Source organism: Sorex fumeus, unplaced genomic scaffold (assembly GCF_029834395.1).
Source record: "Sorex fumeus unplaced genomic scaffold, SorFum_2.1 ptg000047l, whole genome shotgun sequence".
Classification (NCBI taxonomy): Eukaryota; Metazoa; Chordata; class Mammalia; order Eulipotyphla; family Soricidae; genus Sorex; species Sorex fumeus.
The window spans coordinates 57,066,647-57,092,306 of NW_026606104.1; the positions used below are offsets into that span (position 1 = coordinate 57,066,647).

Sequence of the window (25,660 nt, forward strand, 5' to 3'; positions counted from 1 at the left end):
CACAAAGCCAGGAGTAACCCAGGAGCCTGTTAGGGGATCATGGTCCATGCCTCCTGCTCTAGTCCTTTGAGCTATCTGTCCAGTCCCAAGAGGACAGTTCTGGGGCTGGAGAGATAGCACAGCTGGTAGGGCGTTTGCCTTGCACACGGCTGTCCCGAGTTCAATTCCCAGCATCCCACATAGTCCCCTGAGCACCGCCAGGAGTAACTCCTGAGTGCAGAGCCAGGAGTAACCCCTGTGCATCGCCAGGTGTGACCCAAAAAGAAAAAAAAAACCAAGAGGACAGTTGTGGGAGCAGAGCAGTAGTACAGTGGGTACGGCATTTGCCTTGCATGTGGCCAACCTAGGTTCAATCCCTGGCATCCCACATAGTCGCTCATACACCGGCAGGATTGATTCCTGAGTGCAGAGCCAGGAGGAACATCCATACAATGCTGGGTTTGCCCCCCCCCCAACACACACACACACACACACACACACACACACACACACACACAAGACATTTCTGATACTAAGAAATACGCTAATAGTTTGTAATATGCTAATGGTTTGTAAGTAGCTTCTACTTTGCTTTGAAATTTCATTCATAAATTTTACAACTCTTTATATCCCACATAGTGTCACTCTCTCTCCCTCTGACTAAATTCACTCAGCATGATACTCACCAGGTCCCTCATTATAGCAGCAAATTGCATGAGGTTAGCTTTTCTTATGTCCAAATAGGGCTGGAGTGATAGCCAAATAGTATTCCATTGATAGCCAAATAGTATTCCAAATAGTGATGTCCAAATAGTATTCCATTGTGTATATGTACCAGAGTTTCTTTTTTTTTTTTTATAGTTTATTTCTTTATTGAATCACTGTGGGAAAAGTTACAGAGCTTTCAGGTTTAGGTCTCAGTCATGTAAGTATCAAACACATTTCCCTTTACCAATACTTCTTTTTAACCGTGAACCCCAATAGAACCCCACCTCCCACCCCTCCCAATTCCTGTGAGGCAGATGAGTTCTAGTTAATACTCTATCTACTTTGACTAGATACATTGTTTCGATAGAAGATACACAATTATTGTTTAGAGTTTACGACCCCCCCCCCCCAATCAGACATGCTGAAACAGCGTTGTGAAATGATTTGCTTTCTACAGCTTGGTTTAAGAATAAAATGATGTCACGCGGTTTGTATTTCTGCTATTTTACTTATTGACCCTGGAAGAATTTCTATTAAAAGTTAGCTAGTTAAGAGATTGGTTTCTGTGCCCTGGAGTCGTGGCCGTGCCGGAGAGCCGCTCGTGGGGGGCAGCTGGCGACCTCGGTGGGGCGTGGGGGACGGCCCACAAAGCCCCCCTTCCCGTGAGGTCCCTGCCGCTCCCACCAACCCCGGCTCAAACCTGCTGTCCACAAGGCTCCCGTGCGGCCGCCATCTTTCTTTCCAGAGAGGAGCGGGCGGGCCGGTCAACGCCCTTTCCCCTCCGGGCAGGCTTGGTGGCGCGGTTTAACACATAGTCCATTTGCTTTTCTGCTCCAAGCGGCTGGTGCTCTGTGCTAAGTCCTTGTGCCTCCGGGGCCGTGGCCGTGCCGGAGAGCCGCTCGTGGGGGGCAGCTGGCGACCTCGGTCGGGCGTGAAAGACGGCCCAGAACGCCCCCCTTCCCATGAGGCCCCCGCTGCCCCCCGCCCCCGGCTCAGACCTGCTGTCCACAAGGCTCCCGTGCGGCCGCCATCTTTCGTACCAGAGTTTCTTTATCCAACCGTCTCTGGGGGTCCAGGGCATTGGTGAAGGGAAGTGGAAGCTGGTAAAGGGTTTGGTGTTGAAACATTGTATGCCTGAAACGCAACACTGAATAACTTTTTAACTTCATAGTGACTACAGAAAAAAAAGTCTGAGAACTCTGCTGTTAGTATCTAACATGTTGCTGCCAACATATGAATTATTCTAATACCTATGGAGATGATTAGCATTAGCTAGCAAACAAACAAATTCATGCTTCATAATTTTTTCTAGAGATATTGTTTATAATAGTATTATTTGCAGAGGATGTCAACCAAACTTAAGGACACCGGTAAGGAATTAGTTCGATAAGTGAAGGGGTCTTCCTACAGCTAAAGCTTCATAGGAGGGCAGGTCATAGATTAATGGTGAAATCACTAGCAGGATTAATAAAAAATAGTTAAAGTAACCAATAAATGAAATAGTTTATTAAAAGGGGCTTTTAAAAGCAAGGTATAGGGGCTGGAGAGATAGCACAGCTGGTAGGGCGTTTGCCTTGCACACGTCCGACCCGGGTTCGATTCCCAGCATCCCATATGGTCCCCTGAGCACCGCCAGGAGTAACTCCTGAGTGCAGAGCCAGGAGTAACCCCTGTGCATTGCCGGGTGTAACCCAAAAAGCAAATAATCACTTAATCACTTAATCACTTAACTTCCCGTTAGTCGTCGATTTGCTCGAGCGGGCGCCAGTAACGTCTCCATTTGTCCCTGTCGTGTGCTAAAAAAAAGCAAATAAAAATAAAAGCAAATAAAATAAAATAAAAATAAAAGGCAAGGTATATGAGTGCTTGTGAATATGCATAAATAAAGTGTGCACAAGCAATTAATACCTGTGACGACCTATTGGTGAAGGAAAACTGGGAGGAAGACGGGATCAGGAAAGAAGAAAGAAATTTCACTGCACAGCTCCACTCACGCATGCATATGCGCACTCATCACACACACACACTCTCTCTCACACACACACACACACACACACAGAGCGATGTGATTGCATTACTTACGTATTGCAGAGATTCAGTCATTTTCAGCTTGGAATAAATCTAGCCGCACTCTTTAGAGACAACGTATGTGTTGGCACAGTTATGTTTGTTCTCTCTATGTATGGTCTTTCCTAGTTAGAGAAAAGGTCACAGCTCCTAACAGCTTTATTTGTACTTTTTTTTTTTTTACATAAGATTCTGGATCTGCAGCAGAAATTAGAACATGCTCAGAAAGTTTGTATCACAGACACTTGTGCCTTGGGGAGGAAGCAACTTGAGGAAAGGATAAAAGAAGCAGCAGAAAATGAAGCCAGACTACAGCAGCGCTACCAGGAAGAGCAACAGAAGAGGTGAGCGGACAGAGCTTCCATGCTGTCCATTAGTGTCCACCTAGCTCTGCGCCTGCGTCCGACGAACGCAGTCAGCTTCTCACACAGAGCACGTCCCATGCTGTAGTCTTATGGCTCATTTCCTCACTGGCCTTTTACGCTGGAGTGTGGGATTCTTAGGGACAGTGGATCATACCTTGTTCTGGTTGATATGTACCTGGTGTCCCGTTCTCTTGACTTGCCTATGAAATAAGATACTTTGTGATTTGCTTTTGAAGGGGGTGAGGGGTTTGAGTTTTGGAGCCACATGATGATGCCCAGAGGCTGCTCCTGGCTCAGTGCTCAGAAATGACCCCTGACAGTGCTCTTAAGATGATACATGGTGCTAGGCATCAAACCAGGATCGACTGCACGCAAGACAAGTGCCTTAATCCCTGTACTTTCTCTCCAGTCCTATAATTTGCTTGTTTTTTTTATAATGTAGGAGTACTGCTATTTATTCAGCCATTAATTAAGCTGATTGAATTGGGCATGAACTCCACATTGCTTTATTTGTTTTATTCAGAATGTTAATTTTATTATTTTATTATTATTTTCCCAACCCTTTTTTTATTCATCGTGAGATACAGCTACAAATCTTTGGTCATGCCATCATCAAACACCCATCCCTTTACCAGTGCACATTTTCTACTACCAAAATCCCCAGTATTCCCCCCTACCCCCCGTTCCAACCCTTCCCCTGCCTGTGTGGCAAACAGTTTCCCCCATACTCTCTTCCTACTTTGGTTACATTTGATATTTTGACACCAGTCTCACCACCACTCAAGCTTACTGAAAAGACAATGCTAGACAATTTGTTTTGTGTTGCTTGTTATGAGGGCTGGAGCGATAGCACAGCGGTAGGGCATTTGCCTTGCACGTGGCCGGCTCGGCCGAGCCAGGTTCGATTTCACCGCCCCTCTCGGAGAGCCCAGCAAGCTACCGAGAGTATCTTGCCTGCACGGCAAAGCCTGGCAAGCTCCTTGTGACGTATTTGATATGCCAAACACAGTAACAACAAGTCTCACAATGGAGACGTTACTGGGCCCGCTCAAGCAACTCGAGGAACAACGGGAGGACAGTGCTTGTTATGGATGGAATATAATGTCCAGGAAATTCCGTGTCGTTCTCTTCTGGGAGCTTTAGTTATACTCTCTGGGTCTTGGCCATTGATGAGATTACATGGCGTGTGGGGAGGGGGGACAGTTTGTGTCTGTGACTGCCAAGCTACTGGAAAACTGGGAACCTGGGGGGAGGAGGCCCAGTCCCAGTCCAAGCGGGCTTGGAGATCCCAGTCACAGGTTCCTGCATATCTGGGTTTTCCTGCTAGTACCTTTCTGGTGAAGCTCATTGCATCTTGGGTGAAGTTCATCACCTCTTGGGTGAGTCTCATCCGAGCATGTGGAGAGTGTGGCCTTGCGCATGGTGGCAGTAGGTTCTGGAAGTTTTTGGCTGCCAGGGTTCTGTTTGGGGCAGGGAGGGAAACTAAACAACCCCCGCCCCTCCGAGGTGCCCTGGTGAAGACAGCCTGGTATGGGGTCAGGACATTCTGCGGCGCTCTCTTCCAGGAGCTTTAGTTTATAGTCCCTGGGTCTTGGCCGTTGATGAGATTACATGGTGCCAGGGGGCAGTTTGTGGGTGTGACTGCCAGGCTACTGGGAAACTGAGAACCTGGGGGGAGGAGGCCCAGTCCCCATCCCAGCAGGCCTGGAGATCTCAGTAACAGGTTCCCACCTACCTCCACACTACTGGCCCTAACTGCATCTTTTAATCTCTTTTGAGATTTATGGGTCTCCGAAATAAGGCCAATAAATGAGGTTATATAGCTGATCCAGGGGTGGTTTGTGGGTGTGACTTCCACATACTTAACTTTTGGCCATTTAATTTCTTGGTAAACTTGACCCCAAGTTGTTGAGGTCTGGCCAGAGGCACAGCAGCAATTTGGGGATATCTGGACGTCTGAAGACACCATTAGGCTGCTGATGCACTCACCCCACAGGTACAGGTTGACCTCCTGGTGGCACCACACCCCACTATGATTTGCTTTTTAAATTTGAACATGATTGGCAGAAAATGCAAGCTGCATATGTTTTTCCTATGATTATGAAATATCTTCAGAAACCTTAAACAGTCTTCTTAAGTGTCCTAACCCCCAGTAGCTGCTACTTATTTCTGTGGTTCTCAAATCAATAGATAGATATGAATATATCATATATATGCAAATAAAATATATGGTCTTAGACACCAAAAATATTCAAATATTTATATAGACTAAAAAACTCTGAAAGCTGTTTTCAATTCAGGTTCAAAGCTCTAGCTCAGATGTCCAGAGCAGTAGGACAGTGCCTTCATGCCCAATCCAGGTTCGGTTCCTGGCATTCCAGACGGTCCCCTGAACCCACGAAGAGTAATTACTGAGTGTAGAAATAAACCCTGAGAATCACCAGCTATGTCCCCAAAACCAAAGAAATAAATAGAATGAAAATCTCTAGCATAGGGTTTGGCACTCAATAGAAATTCAGCAGATGGGTGAGTGAGTGAGTGAGTGAGTGTGTAATTGGATGAATGAATTCCCTCACTAAGAACAGTGGAAATATACGGGTCTCACCATCCCTTCTTGCAGGAAGACAAACTGCCTTCCTATGGTGTTATACATAGATCCTGACTGTGCTGTAATTAATAATGTGGCCTCTTACAGCATTGCTTACTAGGCAGAGAAATTCCCAAGGGAAACATACAATGACAAAATGAAAACGCCTAGTGGTAAGCTAGCTTCTAAGCCAAGCCATGACTAGCAACTTCAGCTCTGGGTTCAGGATGTTTGACACCAGATCCCATAGCTGAACTCTAATAAAAACTCTGGAATTGAGTGGGCACTGTAGCACTGTAGAACTATCCTCCCGCTGTTCATCAGTTTGCTCGAGCGGGCACCAGTAACGTCTCCATTGTGAGACTTGTTGTTAGTTTTTGGCATATCGGATACACCATGGGTAGCTTGCCAGGCTCTGTCATGTGGGCAGAATGCTCTCGGTAGCTTGCCAGGCTCTTCGAGAGGGGGGGGAGGAATTGAACCCAGGTTGGCCACGTTGAAGGCAAAGGCCCTACCCACTGTGCTATCGCTCCAACCCTGAAGTGTGCTTCGGCAGACAGCCTCTGATTCCCTGGCTTCTGATTTCCTTAGAAATATCCGAATTTTCTCTGGGGGATAACATAAATCCCATTTTAGATATTAAGAATTACCATATATTGGGGCTGAAGCAATAGCCCAGTGAGGAAGGAGTTTGCCTTGCACGCGGCCGACCTGGGTTCGATTCCCAGCATTTCATATGGTCCCCTGAGCACCACCAGGAGTAATTCCTGAGTGCAGAGCCAGGAGTAACCCCTGAGCATTGCCAGGTGTGACCCAAAAAGCAAAAACTTAAAAATAAAAAAGAATTACCATATATTAAGTTTAATTTGAAATTTATAATTTAAAAAATCGCCAAAGAGTACAGGGAAACTGGCTCCCATGAATGAAAGTAGGAAGAAATGACAGACACCAGATTTGTACACCTGGAAAACTTCAACTATGGAATTATGAAAACTACCTCATAAGACTAGTGTGTTGAGGGGTCACAGAGATAGCTCAACCAATTGAACGCATGGTCTCCTGAGCAACGCTGGAAGCAACCCCTGAACTGCTGAGTGATCCCAAAACAAAGCAAATAACAACTAAAAAAGAAAAATACCTGCCATAAAATTTCAAAAGAATCAAGGATATAAGCAAAGAATGAAATGAAAAAAGATGAAAAAGCAATTTCACTTCCCTAAAATTTGATTTCTTATCTCCGAGAATGATAAAATCAGTTCTGTACATTTTTCATGAAGATTTGCTAAAAAGAAATATATAGAATTTACACCAAGTATAAAGAAAATGAAATCTATGGTGCTGGAGAGATCGGTCAAGAGGCAGGAGCGATGCTTTGCATCAATCCTCAGTACCACGTACAGTCCCGCAAGTGCCCCCAGGAATGACCCTGAGCACAGAGCTAGGAGAGCTCCTGAACACCACCAGGTATGGACCAAAAACCCTAAGGAAGAGAAACTTATGGGGCTTATTTTGTAGGAATAAACCAAACTTGGTGGTATACAGGGGCTATTTCCTGGGTCTGTGTTCAGGGATTAATCCTGGAGGTGCTTAGGGACCATACTCAGTGCTGGAGATCAACTGGGGTTGGTAGCACAAGGCAAGGACCTTAATCCCTGTGGGGTTTTTGGGAGCATTGGGGCTCTTGGGGTCACATCTGGCAATGCTCAGGGGTTACTCCTGGCTCTGTACTCAAAAATTACTCCTGGCAGTGCTTAGGGGACCATATGAGATACCGGGTATCGAACCTGGGTCAGTTGCGTGGATGGCAAATACCCTCCCCTCTGTACTGTCACTCCAGCCCAACCCCTGTTTTATTTCTCTGACCTTTTCACTTGGTTTTTATTTTTCAATTTAGTTTTATAAAGTTGTTGATAATAATTTATTAGTTTCAATATTCCAACACCAATTCCACCACCATTACACTTTCCCACCACTATCATTTTGAATTTTCCCAACCACCACCCAAACATACCCCAATAGCAGGCCCTAAATAATTTATTTTATAATAGTTGTTGGGGCTGGAGCAATAGCATAGCGGTAGGGCTTTGCCTTGCATGCAGCCGGCCTGGCCAAGCTGGGTTTGATTCCTCCACCCCTCTCGGAGAGCCTGGCAAGCTACCGAGAGTATCTTGCCCACTCAGAAAAGCCTGGCAAGCTGCCCGTGATGTACTCGATATGCCAAACACAGTAACAACATGTCTCACGATAGAGACATTACTGGGCCTGCTCGAGCAAATCGAAGAACAACAGGAGAACAATGCTACAGTGCTATATTAGTTGTTGGGTTGGAGTGATAGCACAGTGGGTAGGGATTTGCCTTGCACGCAACTGACCCAGTTCGATTCCTCCGCCCCTCTCGGAGAGCCCAAGAGTATCCAGCCCACACGGCAGAGCCTGGCAAGCTCCCCATGGTGTATTTGATATGCCAAAAACAGTAACAACAAGTCTCACAATGGAGACATTACTGGTGCCCGCTCGAGCAAATCGATGAACAACAGGACGACAGTGCTACAGTGCTTTATCAGTTGTTATGAGTAATCCATGAAATATGATTAAAGACGTTTCCTTAGAGAAAACTGTGTGAAGATTGTTGTATCTCACCCTGGAGTCATCAAGCCCTTACATAGAGATTACTAACATGTTACAGTTGAGTCCTGTATGATAATTTTGTTTATTCAAGATTGGTTGTCTTCTGCTTTACATCCTATCCAATCTATGCTATTCCTAATACATCAGTGGTATGGAATTTGAGCTGTCACGCGGTCACAAATGCAGCTGTGCACTCCAGAATTCTGAAATTTTAAATAGGGTGATACAGCTGGAGTTAAATTTTTTTGGTGATTTGGGGTCCAGAGGCATCTCTGCCGCTTGTTGATCTCTTCGCGGGATTTATTTGTGAGTCTCTGGATCGCAGCTGTTAATGAGCTTATATGGCACCAGAGGCAGTTTGTGGGCATAACTGCCAGGCTCCCAGAAGCACAGGGAGATGGGGAGAGGTTGCCCATTCCGGACTCCTTGAGAACCTGAGTTTTCAGTTGCAAAACCCACATACCTGAGTTCCACTTGCATTTTAATCTTGGGCTAGTTTTTTATACTCCATGGGCTTGTTCGTTCCTACCTCACAGGATCATTGTCTAGGTGATTGAGCCATAAGAAGTTAATTTAGAGGCCAGAGTGATAGTACAGCAAGTAGGGTACTTACCTTGCATGAAGCCAACTAAGGTTTGATTCCCAGCACACCATATGGTGCCCTGAGCACTGCCAGGAGTGATCCCAGAGCATAGAGCCAGGAGTAAGCTCTGAGTGTGCCCCATCCCAAGCCCCTAAAGAAGAAATTAAATTTTTTAAAAAAGAAAATGTTTGCCATACAGAAAACACTGGTTATGGGGCAGGATTCAATCAAAAAAGTAGAGCTTAACTAGAACTTAACCACTCTGAACAGAATCATTCACAGAGAGAATTACTAGCCAAGTCGACATATTATAATATTGCTGCTGAAAAGGTGCTACTGTTGCTGAAATAATTGATGCTCAAAATTATTATTTGATAATAATAGTTATCATATTGTTACTGTTATCACCTTCACCTCCATCTTCGGGAAAATAAAGAATGCTCATTTGGGCTAGAAAATAAAATGCTTGGAAATAATATAAACTTCTCTATCTGCTGAGCTACCTGTTTAGTTCTTTGATGAGAGGGACCCACTTTCTCCTGCAATACACCTACTTTATCAAGGTTGGAGACAGTAAGAACTGACATGGGATGAGAAAACAAGGCTAGATAAGTAAGGTAGGCCTCAGTCATGTCAAATCTAATTAGCCAGAGCAAGAAGTTTGGGCATGGAAATTTTGATCGACAGTTTGCTTTTTGGAGCCCAAGTGATAACAAAGTGGGTGAGTGCTTGCCTTACATGAGGCCAACTCAGGTTCGATCCTTGGCATCGCATATGGTCTCCTGAGTACCACCAGGTGTAATTCCTGAGTGCAAAGCTAGAGATAAATCCTGGTCATCACTGGGTGTGGCCCAAAAACAAAAAAAAATAGTTTACTTTCTTATAATATATTCCTCTGATTTAGCACAGCGGTAGGGCGTTCGCCTTACAAGCGGCCAACATGGCCGACCCAGGTTCGATTCCTCCGCCCCTCTCGGAGAGCCCGGCAAGCTACCGAGAGTATTCGATATGCCAGACACAGTAACAACAAAGTCTCCAATGGAGACGTTACTGGGCCCGCTCGAGCAAATCGACGATCAACGGGAGGGCCTTTACCTTTTACCTTTACCTTTGGTATTAGGGTAATGCTGGACTTGTAAAAAAACTAGAAAATATCCCTCCTTCTTCAGCTCCTCTGAAGGAGATTGTAGAGAGCTGGTATCTTTTCTACCTGAATTGTTAGAATTCGCCATGTGTGCCTAGTTTTTTATTTGGGGGAATATTATTAAATAGTAACTAATGTGTTATACTGGTATTGTCACTGTCATTGTCAGTGTCCTCCCATTGTTCATCGATTTGCTCGAGCAGGCCCAGTAACGTCTCCGTTGTGACACTTCTTACTGTGTTTGGCATATTGAGTATGTCACGGGTAGCTTGCCAGGCTTTGCTGTGAGGGCAAGATACTCTCGGTAGCTTGCCGGGATCTCTGAGAGGGGCATACGCTTGGTTATATATTTCTCCTTGGGTAAATTTTTAGTAGAATGCATCTTTCAGGCAGTTGGTTCATTTAATCTAAATTATCAATCTTTGTGAGCATCAGGTTGTTCATAAGAATCTTTATTATTCATTTATTCACTCATTTATTTTGGGGCCATATCCAGTGATCCAGTGATGTGCAGGGCTTACTCCCAGCTCCACTCTCAGGGATCACTCCTGGCAGGGTTCAAGAGTCCCTATGGAATGTCAGGAATTGAACCCAGGTTCCACCATGTGCAAGGCAAGCATTTCACCTGCTGTATTATGCCTCCAGCCCCATATTTATTTTATTGGGTTTCTGGGAAACAGCCAGCAATGCTCAGTGCTTAGGAGAGCATGGGGTGTCCGAGGCTGAACCACAATCTCCTGCAGGCAAAGCATGCGTGTGCCCAGCCCACAGAGCCGTCTCCCAGACCCCTTGATCCTTTCGGTGTCCAGAGGATCGGTAGTGTTGGTCCCTCTTTCACTTCTGATATTAATAATTTGTATCTTCTTTGTCTCTTGGTTAGCCTGGCTAGAGAGTGATTTATCGAGTTTAATCCTCTTTTCAAGGAATTGGCTCTACTCTCGTTGATTTTTCTCTGTTGTTTTCCTATTTTCAGTTTCATTGCTTTCTGCTCTCATTGATTTATCTTTATAGCTTTATATTGAACTTATATCTTGGACCTCTTTCTCTAGTTCCTTTCTCTGGTTTTCTCAAGCTGGACTCTCTAGTGGGAGTTTAGGTCATTCTTTCTTCTTTGCTAATGTTCACCTTTACAAGTACTTTGCATCCTTTCAAGCACTGCTCTTGCTGCGTATCACAACTTTGGCCATTTGTATTTTTATTTTCATGTAAAATATGTGTAATTAAAATATTTAAAGTTTCTCTTGAAACTTCTTTAATTCGGATGTTCTTTAGAATTATGTTTGGGCATTTCCTGATACTGAGTTAGTTTCTTTTGGAGGGGCGTTGGGGGGTCATACCTGGCTGTGCTCAGGGGTTATTCCTGGCTCCGCATTCTGGAATTACTCCTGGAAGTGTTCAGGGAATTATATGGGATGTTGGTGATCGAACCTGGGTCAACCCTGTGCAAGGTAACCGCTCTACCCGCTGTACTGTTGCTCCAACCCCCTGACTTAGTTTCATAATATTAATTTTGAGCAGTTGCATAGTAGCCTATCATAACAATATACCATAATTTGGGGGATATATTTTCTAGACTTACGCTGTTATTATAATGCTATGATAAATACCCCTGTACAGAAGTCTTTGCAACTGCAGTGATGTACAGTAAATATAATGCTAGGGGAAGTTCAGGCCAGAGCAGAGCATCCCCAGGCACGAAACCTTATCTGGACAAAGACACTGAAGAAAACCTTCCTGGCAAAGAGCATTGACAGGTTGGAGACACAGCGCAGGAGTCTCAGCCTTCCATGCAGCTGCCCCCACATCCATCCCTGGCACCCCACAGGACTCACCAAACACTGTGAGGTAGATATGGAAAGCCAACTAAGATATCAGGCAAAGGAAGACCTGGCAGAGGAAGAGAAAGCGAAGGTTGAAGTCGAGGAGAGGGGTCAATACGGAGGGCAACTTATTTCAAGAAGTGAGGAACAAAAAAAGGTAAAGGTAAAAGGTAAAGGCCCTCCCATTGATCGTCGATTTGCTCGAGCGGGCCCAGTAACGTCTCCATTGGAGACTTTGTTGTTACTGTGTCTGGCATATCCAATACTCTCGGTAGCTTGCCGGGCTCTCCGAGAGGGGCGGAGGAATCGAACTCGGGTCAGCCATGTTGGCCGCTTGTAAGGCGAACGCCCTACCGCTGTGCTATCGCTCCAGCCCCGAGGAACAAAAAAAAAAAAAAAAAAACAAAAACAAACTTTCATTCTTGCCTGAAACAAAATGGGCAAAGAGAAGCCAGAAAATGAGGTGTGAAAGAGAGGCTGGTTACCAAGTCATAATGAGAAGGTTGGGCTTCATAGAATCATGGAGACCACTGCACTCATCAAGCAGGGTAGGATTAGACTTTGGTTGCGGAGGGCACTCTGGTTCTGTGTAAAGGCTGCTTTGAAAGACGGGCTGCAGCTATCAGAGAGACGGCGTCTTAACAATCTAATTCTTAATTTTATTCACTGACAGAACAGGTTTATGTTAGTCTTTCGTTGTTCAGGTTCTATCTATGTGATCAACAGAATCAACTTCCAAAATATTCATGAGTTGCTTTTTATGGCCTGACTTGTTTTCTCTGCCAGTTTCCAGTTCCTACATTGATTCAGATAACTCTATTTTTTCAAGTTCTAGGATCAAAACTTCTCTTCCAGGTCCAAGGCTTGTCTTGGAGTCTGTTCCCTTAGTGGAGTTTGGCACCATTAAAGAGAAATTCAGAACAGAGTCAAAAAAGAAGCTGATGATGATAGCAGGGAATTTCTCAGCCATATAGAGAAATAAATGAAATACAATAGAAAGGAAGGAGGGGGCAGAGAGGTGCGGAGAAGCAGTTAAAGACAATCTACAACAGTCCTTGGGCAGCCTGTGCTTGCTCCAAAATTGAGAGCAGAGATGCTGAAAGGCAGAGAGACGGGAGCTCTGTGTATCACATAAAAATCCTTCCCAGGGGCTGGAGAGGTAATCCAGTGACTAGGGCACTTGCCTTTCATATGGTCAACCAGGTTCGATTTCTGGTACAACATATGGTTCCCTCGACCCGGCCAGGAGTGATCCCTAAATACAGAGTCAGGAATAAGCCCTGAGCACTGGCAGATGTGTCCTAAAAACAAACAAACAAACAAACAAAAAAATCCCAGTTATCCACTGATTTCTCAGAAAATTGAATTTAGAGACAGAAACTTAATTGTCTGATATCAGCATCTTGGTCACCTAGCAGGTAAGTGAGAATTTTGTCCACCAATACCCTTTCATCATTATTATCATATCTTCTAGATGGTTCTCCAGGGTCCAGAAGCTTCGTCTGAATTTCAGAAATTCTTTCCACAAGTCTGATAAGAAACTCTCTGAAGGCCTTAAGTATTTATGGCACTTGGGGCCAGCCTGCATTTTTTTTTTATCAGTAGACTCATTCAGGATTCAGCTGTGTTAAAACCCGTGCCTTGGTATCAGTTGTGCTTGTAACTAACAGCCTATACTGAAGTCCTCATTGGAAGTGCTCTGAACATCAGGACTTCATTGTAAAGCTGTGAGATTAAATAGAAAGAAGATGAGATTACATGTTAGTCCACCTTGGAATAGCTGTGTAATTGAGCAGTCAGGGAAGCTTCTCTTTGCCTTAGTTTCCCCTGGAAAGTAAAGAAAAATATTTCTTCCTCAAAGGCTGTTTTGAGAAGAGAGAGGATGAAGAAAAGCTGCTGTCACAAAGGAGGTTCCCTGTGCTCAATCCTTTGCTTTATGAACTCAAATCCTGTCTCATGCAACCCTCCCCCAGCCCAAAGAACAGTCCCCTAATGTGTTGAAACATTTTTTAGTCTAAGAGTTTCATTTCCAAAGCTTTTTAATTCACAGTGTGATTTAGTGTACATTAATTACCCTCAGGAAACTCCTAGATCAGGATATTATTGAGCTACAAAAGCAAGTGAGAATCTCACAGAACAAAGAGAATGAACTAGAAAAGATCAGTTCTCAGCAACAAGCCCAGATACAACAACAAGAAGCCCAACTTAAACAGCTGGAAAATGAACAAAGAATATCCAACAAGGTAAGGAAATAAATAAATTTTCTTCTTGGCTTTCCTATTCCCGTATAGTAGTAGTAGAGTAATCGAACTGGGTAATCAGTAGATTGTTGAGTGCTTAGCACTTGACCCATTCTGTTTAGATGGGGTTCAAGCAGGAAAGCAGAATCTCCTCAAGGCATTTCAAGCAAGAAAGGATTTGACCCCAGGAGTGCGTGCTGTAAAGCTGTTGTGAAGAAAAAGTAAGAGATAAGACATGACTTTCAATAAATGCAGCTTGGAAACCCCGAGAAGGCAATTTCTGCAGGCACAGAGAGGGCTTCCCGGGACTTTCCGAGGCCCCTGCCAGTGTCTCATCTACTGACCACTCATTCATAACCTGCTGGGGGAAAGGCTTTTCAACCTGTGCAGGTGCCTCTCATTTGCAGAAACTAAACATGAACTCTGCTCTCTGGAAAGTCTGGGAAACGTCCTCTTCAGACTTCTAACCTTGCAGCACAAGGAAAAAGCTTAGAGGGAAAAAAAAATGGGTCTGGGACCAGAACAATCACACAGGGGGTGGGACACTTGCCTTGCTGCGGTCAACCTGGGTTAGATCCCCAGCGTCCCACTTGATCCCCTGAGCCTCCCAGGAGTGATTCCTGAGGCAGAGTCAATAGTAACCCCTGAACACTGTCTGGTGTGCCCCTCACCCCTGAAAAAAAAAAAGGTTTTATTGAGCATCAGCAAAGTCTGTTTAAGATAGTCAGCATTCATACAGACCCTTTTACAAGCCATATTTGACCTAATAAACAAGCAGAAGATGCCACTTCCACCCGATCTGATCCATTGGTATCTCATATAAAAGATGACACTCTTACCTTCTCAGTAGTCCTTCAGATTCTAGGATCATCTGGTGATTGTCAGTTTCTATTTCTTCAGTTTTAATCTGCACAGGTAAACTGTAACTAACTTCAAAACTTAGCCAGAGAGGCCAGAGCCAATGTACGTACAAGGGAGGGCACTTGCTTTGCACAAGGCCAAGCTGGGTTCCATTCCTGGCATCCCATATGGGACCCTCCAGGAGTGATCCCTGAGCTCAAGTGTAAACCCTGGGCACAGCTGGGTGTGGCCCCCAAACAAAACAGACAAACAAAAACTTAACTAGAAGGCAAGCCACTGGTATTACACATTGTGTCCCTGAGATATTGGTGTGAAAAGCCACCCCATCTCTTGGTTCCTCTCCATAAATTCTGTCTGGGAGAGATATGGCCTCCTATATACACTACTGGTTAAAACTTATCATCTTAAGGGACATCACGTAGTGCCAAATGATACTGTCATCTAGCCAACATCTTAACTACATCTTCTGTAGGTCATTCCAATTATTGTGTTGGTTATCTGTGGGATGACAGTGTAGGGGGTTGGGCCCTAGCTGTCTGTGCTCAGGGGTTATTAGTGCTCTGTGCTCAGGAATGACCCCTGGTGGTACTCAGGGGACCATATGTGGTGCCAGGGACAGAACGGGTTGGCAACATACAAGGCAAGTACTCCACCTGATGTACTAATCTAGCACTGGGTTCATTTCCTCTTAATGAAGAGCTATATATTAAGGCCAATAACCTGTATTTTTCTTGCTATGAAACTATTTTATTAATCAGAAACAATGATGAGTGACATAAAATGACAATAAATGATTTTATAGGTAGAGGTTCTCACAAAAAGCATTATCAGCAAGAGAAAGCAAATCCATACTCCACTGCGGGAAGATTGTCGTTCTCCCAATGGAAGAACGTCTAGTGTAATGGAAGGAGTCCAGTGTAGTAAACTGCTGCCACAGGCTGCTTGGCCCCCGCTCAGTGGTGCCATTTGACTTTGCCTTCGACATGTGGAATGAGCTAGTAGTCTTCACAATGCCTTGTAAAATGCATTCCTGTCACCGTGGACTTTGAACATGTCTGTTGAGCAGGCAGATAGCTAATGACGACAGAATCAGTGTCTTTTTTCCCTGATGACTGAGAGACATGTCTCATGTGAATGCCTTCTGGTGAGCAAAACCACATGGAATACCCGTAGTCTCACTCTCTAAGGTTGCGCTGTCACGAGTGCTCCAACCAGACACATGTAGCACCACCAGGTGTGTCCCCAAACAGACAAATAAACAGCAACTATACACACATACTCAGATTCACATACACTCACACTCACACACACTCATACACACACACATAGGCGGGGCCAATAGTTCAGCAGGTAGGGTATTTGCTTTGCCTATGGCTGATCTGGGTTCGATCTCCGGCACCCCATTTGGTCCCCTGAGCACTGCCAGGAGTAATTCCTGAGTGCAGGGTCAGGAGTAACCCCTGAAACCCTGAACCAGGTGTGATCCAAAACCAAAACAACTACACACACACACACACACACACACACACACATAGATATAGAATCCGGGTAAAGTTTGTATATGTTGCTCATCCGTTTTAGTCCTCAAATTTTAAAACAATCAACCACAGCCAAATTTTGACATAAGTCAGTGGTTTTCTGGAGTTCTGTTATTGTTGTTTTTTGTCTTTGATATTTTTGTTTGTTTTCAGTTTAGGGGCTACACCAGACAGTGCTCAGGACTTACTCCTGGCTCTTCACTCAGGGATCACTCCTGCTGGAGCCTGGGAAGCCACATGGGGTTCTAAGGATCAAACCTGCATTGGCCATGTGCAAATTAAGCACTCTACCCACTGTACTATTGCTCCAGCCCCAAGCCAGTAGATTTCAACCACCTATTCACAGACCAGTTCCAGCTTACTTGTGTAAAAAAGGTTGACAACCACTGTTAAAGTCAAATCATTGGTGGAGCTGAAGAATGGTACAGGGGATAAGGCACTTGCCTCCCAGGTGGCCTTCCAACTCTGAGCACAGACCTGAGTAACCCCTGAGCACATCTTCAAAAGCCCAATTAACCCTTCCCCTCCAAAAAAAAGATGAAGCCATTGGGTTTTATCTCTGATCCCACTGCTAGGTTATATCTGTTAGGTTATATCTGGGGGTTAAACATGACCTCTAACATTCTGTACTTCCATCAGACCCATTAGAATCAGGATTCATTTTAATGTTGGTGTCTTCTGCCATCGTGTTCAGGGAGGTAACATCATTTAAGAGTCAAAGGGATCGTGAAATTTACATACAAGTGGTACTAAATGGAAAGTATGTTAAGTGAAATGAGTCAGAAAGAGAGGGATAGACATAGAAAGATTGCATTCATCTGGGGGAACATGAAGTAACAAAATAGGAGATTAACACCCAAGAGTTGCCGAGATTAGTACCAGGAGGTTTGCTCCATGGCTTGGAGGCCAGCCACACATGCTAGGGGAAAAGGGAGCTCAGATAGAGAAGGGAGCACCAAATAAAGGGTGTTGGGAGGGTCCTCCCAGGATGGGAGAAGCATGCTGAAAGTAGACTATAGACCGAACGTAATTGCCACTCAATGCCTCTTTTGCAAACCACAACATCCAAAAGGAGAGAGAGAACAAAAGGGAATGCCCTGCCACAGAGGTAGGGTGGGATAGGGGGGATGGCATACTAGGACCTGTGGTGGTGGAAAATGGGCACTGGTGGAGGGATGGGTATTTGATCATTGTATAATTGAAATCCAAGCACAAAAATGTCTAAGTCTACAACTGTGCCTCATGGTGTTTCAGAGTACAGGAGGTGAGATGCTTGCTTTTGTATGCAGTGGAACCCAGTTCAATCACTGTCACTACATATGGTTCCCCAAGCACCACCAGGAGTGACCCCTGAGCACAGAATTAGGAATAGCTCCTCAATACTCATGGGCGTGGCCTAAGCACCTCCCCGCTAATACACTGCATGATTTCAGGATTCCTGATGCTCCCCTCACCAATGTGTTTGACATGCTTAGTGAAGTGTTCACGTAAGTCACGGTGATGAGGTGGGTGCGTGGGTCACTCACAATAACTTTCTTCATTTCTCTTGCCTTCAGCCATTTGTTGTTTTCTTACTATGTTTCCTTTAATCCCACATATGAGAGAGAGGTAACAACAAGTCTCACAATGGAGACGTTACTGGGCCCGCTCAAGCAAATAGATGAACAACGGGAGGACAGTGCTATAGTGTTATGAGAGAGAGAATTGTTTCAGTAGGTTTTCTCTTAAGCTCGGGATAGAGAACACTTTCTAACACCATTCAGAGACCACACCAGACAGGCAGACAGTTCGCCAGCAGCCAGTGGCAAGCATCTGTGTCTCTCATGAATGAGGGCCAGGCCACATGATTTTGCAGGCTGGCCTTTTCCCACCCTGTACCGTTCACTGCCTTCAACGAAATTAGTACAGAGGCCTCTCAGTAAGAATGGCTCATCTTCTGAGGCAGCGATGAAGGACCACTTATCTCACAAAAGATACTTACCAGAGGGAGTCAAAGTGTAGAACCACAAATGTCTTTACTCCAGAGTCTCAGCTTTCCATATATTCCAAAACAAAGCTCAGTACTTTTCAGATAAGAGCCCTCTGACAATGCTCTGAAATCGCCTTGCGCTGTAGTTCTGCAACCTACTGATAAATTGGGTTTTTTGTGCATTGGATGCATTGTCCTACTGCCTGCATTATAGAAGTTCCCTTAGGGCATTCACAGAAACTTGGATGGTGTCTCATTCCAAATAATTAAATCCCCAAATTGACTGTTTTCTCCTTGTAAGCTGATTAAATGGCCAGCTGTGACTCGCTCACCCCACTGTCCTCAGTTCAGTTGTGCTGTAACAGTCTGTGTCCCCGTCTTGTAACTACCGCCCCTACCCCCTCGATCCCCAGGACTTCATCCCAGGAACCTCAAAGGCGCAGGATGGTTAACTCTTCTGCCAGAGATTGCTGGTACTGTGCCAGGGTCAGACTACCTACAGATCTTAGCAGATCAGATAATCACTCCCAAATTCCTGTCTTTGAGATTTTGTTTGCTGGAGCCACTTCAGGAACCATATATTTTGTTGCCAGGGTTAAGTGAGGAAAACAGCTCTCACTTCCTGTCCTTCAAGCTGGAAGTCTTCATGGATGCTTATGAAACTACCCAAAAGGTTGAGGCACCGAATCCAGGAAAAGAGCAGCCCGCTCTCAGGCAGACGAGATTCCAGCCAGCGCCACTGCCAGCGTCCCTGGAAGCTGTTGAGCAGCAGAAAGGCTCTGGGGGCTCATGATCCCTACGCTTCTCCCCTTGACGCACTGCAGAGTGTTCTCATTTTTTTTTCAATGTTTTTTTTCAGTATCTCAGGAGCAACCAGAAATTGTCAGAGAAGCTTTCTGGGTTACAGCAAGAGAAGGAAGCTTTGCGTGAAGAATATGGGCAGTTTTTGAAGCAGTTCGACGTCTATGTGAGGTAAACAAAAACAAGGCCCCCTCGGAAGAACCTGTGGAGACTGTCTCCTTCATTCTCCTTCATAGCCAACTGGCTCAGGGTGGGGGACCGGGGAGACTACCGAGGAGACCTTCATGAGGTCTAGTGGTCTCCATTCCTGGGGGGCTATCTCCGGGGCTTTCGCTAGAGAAAAGGGTGGCTCAACTTCTTCCTGAGAGAGGGAGAGAAAGGAACGGCTGTTTAGCTCTAGGCATGTCTCAATTATTGCTTACTCCACGTCTGCCTTTCTCGTGTTTTCCTGGGGTTCACCCCACACACATCTGCTTCCTCAGCTGAGATCAGCCTCTCCCATTTTAGTTCGTTGTTTCTAGTCATAATTCTTTTTTTTTTTTTTGATCACACCCAGCGATGCTCAGGGGTGACTCCTGGCTCTGCACTCAGGAATTACTCCTGGCGATGTTCGGGAGACCATATGGGATACCCGGGATTGAACCCGGGTCAGCCAAATACAAGGCAAATGCCCTACCCTCAGCGCAATCACTCCAGCCCCTCCAGTCAAAAGGGACTCTCCTTCACTGCTGGTGGGAATGCCGACTGGTTCAGCCTTTTTGGAAAACAATATGGACGATCCTCAAAAAATTAGAAATTGAACTCCCATTTGACCCAGCATGTAGCTGTTACTTTATGTTCCCCGGATTAACGAAATGTTTCTATGTCTGTCCCTCATTTCACTTAGCATGATATTTTCCATGTAGTACCGCTTGTATGTAAATTTCATGACTTGATCTTTTCCAACAGCTGCATAGTACTCCACTGTGTAGATGTACCAAAGTTTCTTTAACCAGTCATCTGTTCTCAGGCACTCAGGTTTTTTCCAGATTCTAGCTATTGTAAACAGTGCTGCAATGAACAAACAAGTGCAGAAGTCATTTCGACTATACTTTTTTGCCTCTCTGGGATATATTCCCAGGAGTGGTATTGCTGGATCAAATGGGAGCTCAAATTCTATTTTTTTGAGGATCGTCCATACTGTTTTCCAAAAAGGCTGAACCAGTCGGCATTCCCACCAGCAGTGAAGGAGAGTCCCTTTCTCACCACATCCACACCAACACTGGTTGCTTTTGGTCTTTTGGATGTGGGCCAGTCTCTGTGGTGTGAAATGATATCTCATTGTTGTTTTGATCTGCATCTCCCTGATGATTAGTGATGTGGAGCATTTTCTCATGTGCCATTTTAACCATTCAGATTTCTTCTTTGAGAAAGTTTCTGTTCATTTCGTCACCCATTTTTTGATGGGGTTGGATGTTTTCTTCTTGTGGAGTTCAGCCGTACTTTGTATATCCTTGATATCAACCCCTTGTCAGATGTGTATTCAGCAAATATTCTTTCCCATTCTGTAGACTGTCTTTGTATTTTGGTCACTGTTTCTTTGGAGGTGCAGAAGCTTCTTAGTTTAAGATAGTCCCATTTGTCTATCTCTGTTTTCACTTGCTTAGCCAGTGGCGTGACATCTTTGAAGATACCATTAGCTTCAATGTCATGGAGGGTTTTGCCAACTTTGTCTTCAATGTACCTTATGGATTCCGGTCTGATGTTGAGGTCTTTAATCCATTTTGATCTTACTTTTGTACTTTGTGTTAGGGACAGATCTGAGCCCACTTTTTTGCATGTAGCTGTCCAGTTTTGCCAGCACAATTTGTTAAAGAGGCTTTCCTTGCTCTACTTCACATTTCTTGCCCCCTTATCAAAGATTAGATGATCACATGCTTGGGGGGAGACGTCAGTATATTCGACCCTGTTCCAGTGGTCTGCAGCTCTGCCTTTGTTCCAGTACCATGCTGAAAAAACACATTCTTAAACCAAGAACCATCGGCTGCAAGAAGCTTTCCCTGTGGTGCTCACACATGTGCCTGTGGTGCTCAGAGAAGTCACTTGTAGCACAGCAGGTGACAGGCAGCAGAGCTGCCAGAATTGTGTTCTGTGCATGTGAGATTCCCAGGCCAGAGCTCTAAGCCCTGTGCTACTCCTCCTGGCCCCCATTTTTTTTTTGTTTTTTACAAATAATGTAACAGCAATGCAGTGTGGGTTTTTTTGTTTGTTTTGTTTTGTTTTATGTATTTGATTTTCCCTTTCCCTTCATCTCTGTGATGAGGGGTTTGCACACATGCCTAGCTGTGGTGTTCCTGGAATGGGGATGGAGGTGGAGGGCGTCCTAGATCAAGGCATGGTGCGAGGACCCCTGGCTGTGGTGCCTTCCAAGGATTGCACTCCTTTGCAAAGTTGGCATACCTGCCTCCTAAGGAGGGCACCTAATCTTGGCGCTTGTGCACATTCTGTTGTAGTGTGGCCACTAGCACAGGTACTCATCAGGAGTCATACTTCCTGGATGCGGGGTCCTGGTAGTACAACAAAGAGGACACTTGCCTTGCACATGGCCAACCCGGGTTCCATCCCCAGCATCCCAGGTGGTCCCTGAGCCCTCCAGGAGTGATGCCTGAGTGCAGAGCCAGAAGTGACCCCTGGCACTACCAGGTGTGGCCCAGAAACCAAAACCAAAAACAAAACTGCCAGGGCTTGAACCCCTTTAGTCAGGGTGCTCACACGTGCCTAGACTGCATTCTGGGCAGAAATCACTTGTAATGCCTGGGATCAGAAGGATCAGCTGAGTCGGCAGAGCAGAGGGCAAAGAGAACCCCTAACACAATTGGCAGCCCTGGGGATTGGACTCGAGATCTTAGGCTTGTAAGCCAAGCATTCCAGATCACTGAGCTCTTCCCTCACCTCTAATTCCCTCATCTCTGTCAACAAGCAGTGTTGTGATTTGCTTGCGTAGGTTAAATAAAATGTTGTATTCTCATCGTAATATCTCGTACGCATTGTGCTTTGTTGACTATAGACTATGTGTTAGTTGACTTTTTCATAACATAAAGTTGAGTTGCTCTTGCGCCAACAATGGCAGTCAGCTCAATGACTTGAGCCGACCCAGGAACCCTGAGGAGAAGACCCAACCAACTAGCTGGTTGCAGACGAATGCTACCCCGAAGCGGGTCCAAAGAGATGAGGTGGCCCCCCTGCTCTTCTCAGCCAGTGCCATGGCTGGATGTGCCTCTCAGTCGTATCTGAAAATGTCCACGGCGGGCGGGTGCACTGGGCACCTCACCCAGGGCATCCCACTGCGTTCCCAGCAGAGACTTTGTGGCATTCTTCTGCTCATGTGAGCATGTTCCTGTTGTGGAGCCAGCCTCAAGGTTAATGCTGTCTTGGTCAGGGGAGACGGCTCAAAGGACCAGAGTGCATGCCGGGCACGTGGAGACCCCAGGTTTGATCCCTGGCATGGTGTGGTCCCTAAGCACTGCTGAGTGTGGCCTTGGTGGCCCTGAGCACCCTCGGGCCCAAGAAGAGCTGACTTACCAGACCTCACCACAAAGCGTCAGTCTGCATGGATGGGCTGAGTGTGCTGGGAACCGCACCTAGGAGCCCCCCACCCCCACCCCAGAGGAGTTTCGCTGTCTTGGATTCTCACAGAAAGCAGGTGCGGTTCAAGACTCTCCTTGTGATCGGTACAGTGTGGACAGGCAGGTGGCAACTGCCTTGGGTCATAGTATCTCATATGCATTGTGCTTTGTAGACTTTGTGGGTCTGTGGGTAGGGAGCAGAACAGTGTAGGCCGTTCTTTGATCACTGATCAGTGTCATGCTAGGGAGGACTAAAGCAAAACAGCTCTGGTTAACCCAAGGTTGATGAAATCAACCTGTACCACACAGCCTTAATTTATTCAAGAATTATCCACTGGTCCTAGAATTTATAATTTTATTCAGAATAGCACAAAAAATGATTTTAGTGTGTGTCTTTTTTATTTAAAATTTTTTTGTTTTTGTGGGGCCGGAGTTACAGTACAATGAACAGGTAGCACGTTTGCCTTGCATAGAGCCCACCCAGGTTTGATCTCCAACACTCCATATGGTTCATCAAGCCCACCAGGAGTGATCCCTGAGCACAGAGCTGGAAGAAGCTCTGAGTACTGCTGGGTGTGGATCCAAAGCAAAAATAAAATTGTTGTTGGTATTCTTTACCCTGGACTTTGACCCATATTTCAACCTCTCACCCTGACATGTGTGCTCTTGGGTTTTTCCCCCTCTGGAGAAGTTCACATATTTTCTTGATCACATAACTCAGCACAGCGGTAGGGCGTTCGCCTTGCATGCGGCCAACATGGCCGACCCGAGTTCGATCCCTCCGCCCCTCTCGGAGAGCCCGGCAAGCTACCGAGAGTATTCGATATGCCAGACACAGTAACAACAAAGTCTCCAATGGAGACGTTACTGGGCCCGCTCGAGCAAATTGACGATCAACGGGAGGGCCTTTACCTTTACCTTTTTACCACATAACTCGTCTCTCTCTCCCTCCCTCCATCTCTCTCTCTGTCTCTCTCTCCTTTGCTCTCTCCCTCTGTCCCCTCATATTTCTCTAAGTAAATTTTTCTAAAACTATTTTACTTGAAATTATTTTTGTATAATAAATTCCTGGAAATGGAGTTACTAGTCATATGGTCCCCCATAAAACACTGCCAGGAGTGATCCCTGACCAGAGCCAGGAGTAAGCCCTCAGCACTTCTGGGTATGACCCACCCCACCATACACACACACACACACACACACACACACACACACACACACGACAAAGAACGTGCCAATCATCCCCTCTGTTTTTTTCCTGCCTCTTTGCAGTGTTTCTGTCTGACCTGCTTTTCTCCCCACAACCTGTATCCCTACTTCTCCACTTCCTCTCCCCTGATTTCTGTCTCTCCTAGACTTTTATCTAAGTAGAATCATACTATGTACAATCTTTTGTGTCTGACTTTTGTTTGAGAGAATCTGTGATTTTTCAGTGTTCACTTTAGACATAAATTACTTGTGATCTTATTTTGAATGTCTTTGCCAGCTAATGAGGGTGGCTAATGTTCATGCCCACTGCCTTTACGATAGCAGATCCTAACTCTGGAGTGGCACAGACCTGGGTCCCAAGGATCAATCTTTTTTGTTCTTTTTCTTTTTTATTTTTTTATTAGTTAAACACCATGAGGTGCAGTTATAGACTTACAAATTTTTGTGCTTGGGTTTCAATTATACACTGATCAAGTACCCATCCCTCCACCGGCGCCCATCCTCCACCACCACGGGTCCCAGCATCCCTCCCACCCCCCATCCCCCCCTTCCCACCCTGCCTCTGTGGCAGGGCATTCCCCCTTGTTCTCTCTCTCTTCTTTTGGGTACTGTGTTTTGCAAGAGAGGCATTGAGTGGCAATCATGTTTGGTCTATAGACTACTTTCAGCATGCTTCTCCCACCCTGGGAGGATCCTCACAACACCCTTTATTTGGTGCTCTCTTCTCTATCTGAGCTTCCTTTTCCCCTAGCACATATGGCTGGGCTCCAAGTCATGGAGCAAAATTCCTGGTACTAATCTCAGCCACTCCTGGGTGTTAGTCTCCCATTTTGTTGTTTTATGTTCCCCAGATGAATGCAATCTTTCTGTGTCTATCCCGCTCTTTCTGACTCATTTCGCTTAACATGATACTTTCCATGTAGTACCACTTGTATGTAAATTTCATGACTTCATCTTTTCTAACAGCTAAATAGTACTCCATTGTGTAAATGTACCAAAGTTTCTTTAACCAGTCATCTGTTCTCGGGCACTCAGGTTTTTTCCAGATTCTGGCTATTGTAAAGAGTGCTGCAATGAACAAACAATTGCAGATGTCACTTCGACTATACTTTTTTGCCTCTCTGGGATATATTCCCAGGAGTGGTATTACTGGGTCAAATGGGAGATCAAATTCTAATTTTTTGAGAATCGTCCATACTGTTTTCCAAAAAGGCTGAACCAGTCGGCATTCCCACCAGCAGTGAAGGAGGGTCCCTTTCTCACCACATCTGCACCAGCACCGGTTGCTTTTGTTCTTGTGGATGTGGGCCAGTCTCTGTGGTGTGAACTGATATCTCATTGTTGTTTTGATCTGCATCTCCCTGATGATTAGTGATATAAAGCATTTTCTCATGTGCCTTTTTGCCTTTCGGATTTCTTCTTTGCGAAAGTTTCTGTTCAGTTACTCGCCCCATTTTTTTATGGGGTTGGGTGATTTCTTCTTGTGGAGTTCAACCAGTACTTTGTATATTCTTGATATCAACCCCTTGTTGTATGTGTATTCGGCGAATATCCTT

The 25,660-nt window shown here is 45.3% G+C and overlaps 1 protein-coding gene across 4 annotated transcripts in view; it reads left to right on the forward strand.

Moving 5' to 3' along the window:
- Nucleotides 1–25,660, forward strand: part of CCDC30 (coiled-coil domain containing 30) — a 120,077-nt gene that overhangs the window by 79,436 nt on the left and 14,981 nt on the right. For all 4 annotated transcript variants that reach the window (XM_056122913.1, XM_056122910.1, XM_056122912.1 and 1 more), the window contains 3 exons: nt 2,944–3,098; nt 13,962–14,124; nt 19,349–19,461. In XM_056122913.1, coding sequence (XP_055978888.1) covers nt 2,944–3,098; nt 13,962–14,124; nt 19,349–19,461 — 431 coding nt within the window. The remainder of the gene's footprint in view (nt 1–2,943; nt 3,099–13,961; nt 14,125–19,348; nt 19,462–25,660) is intronic.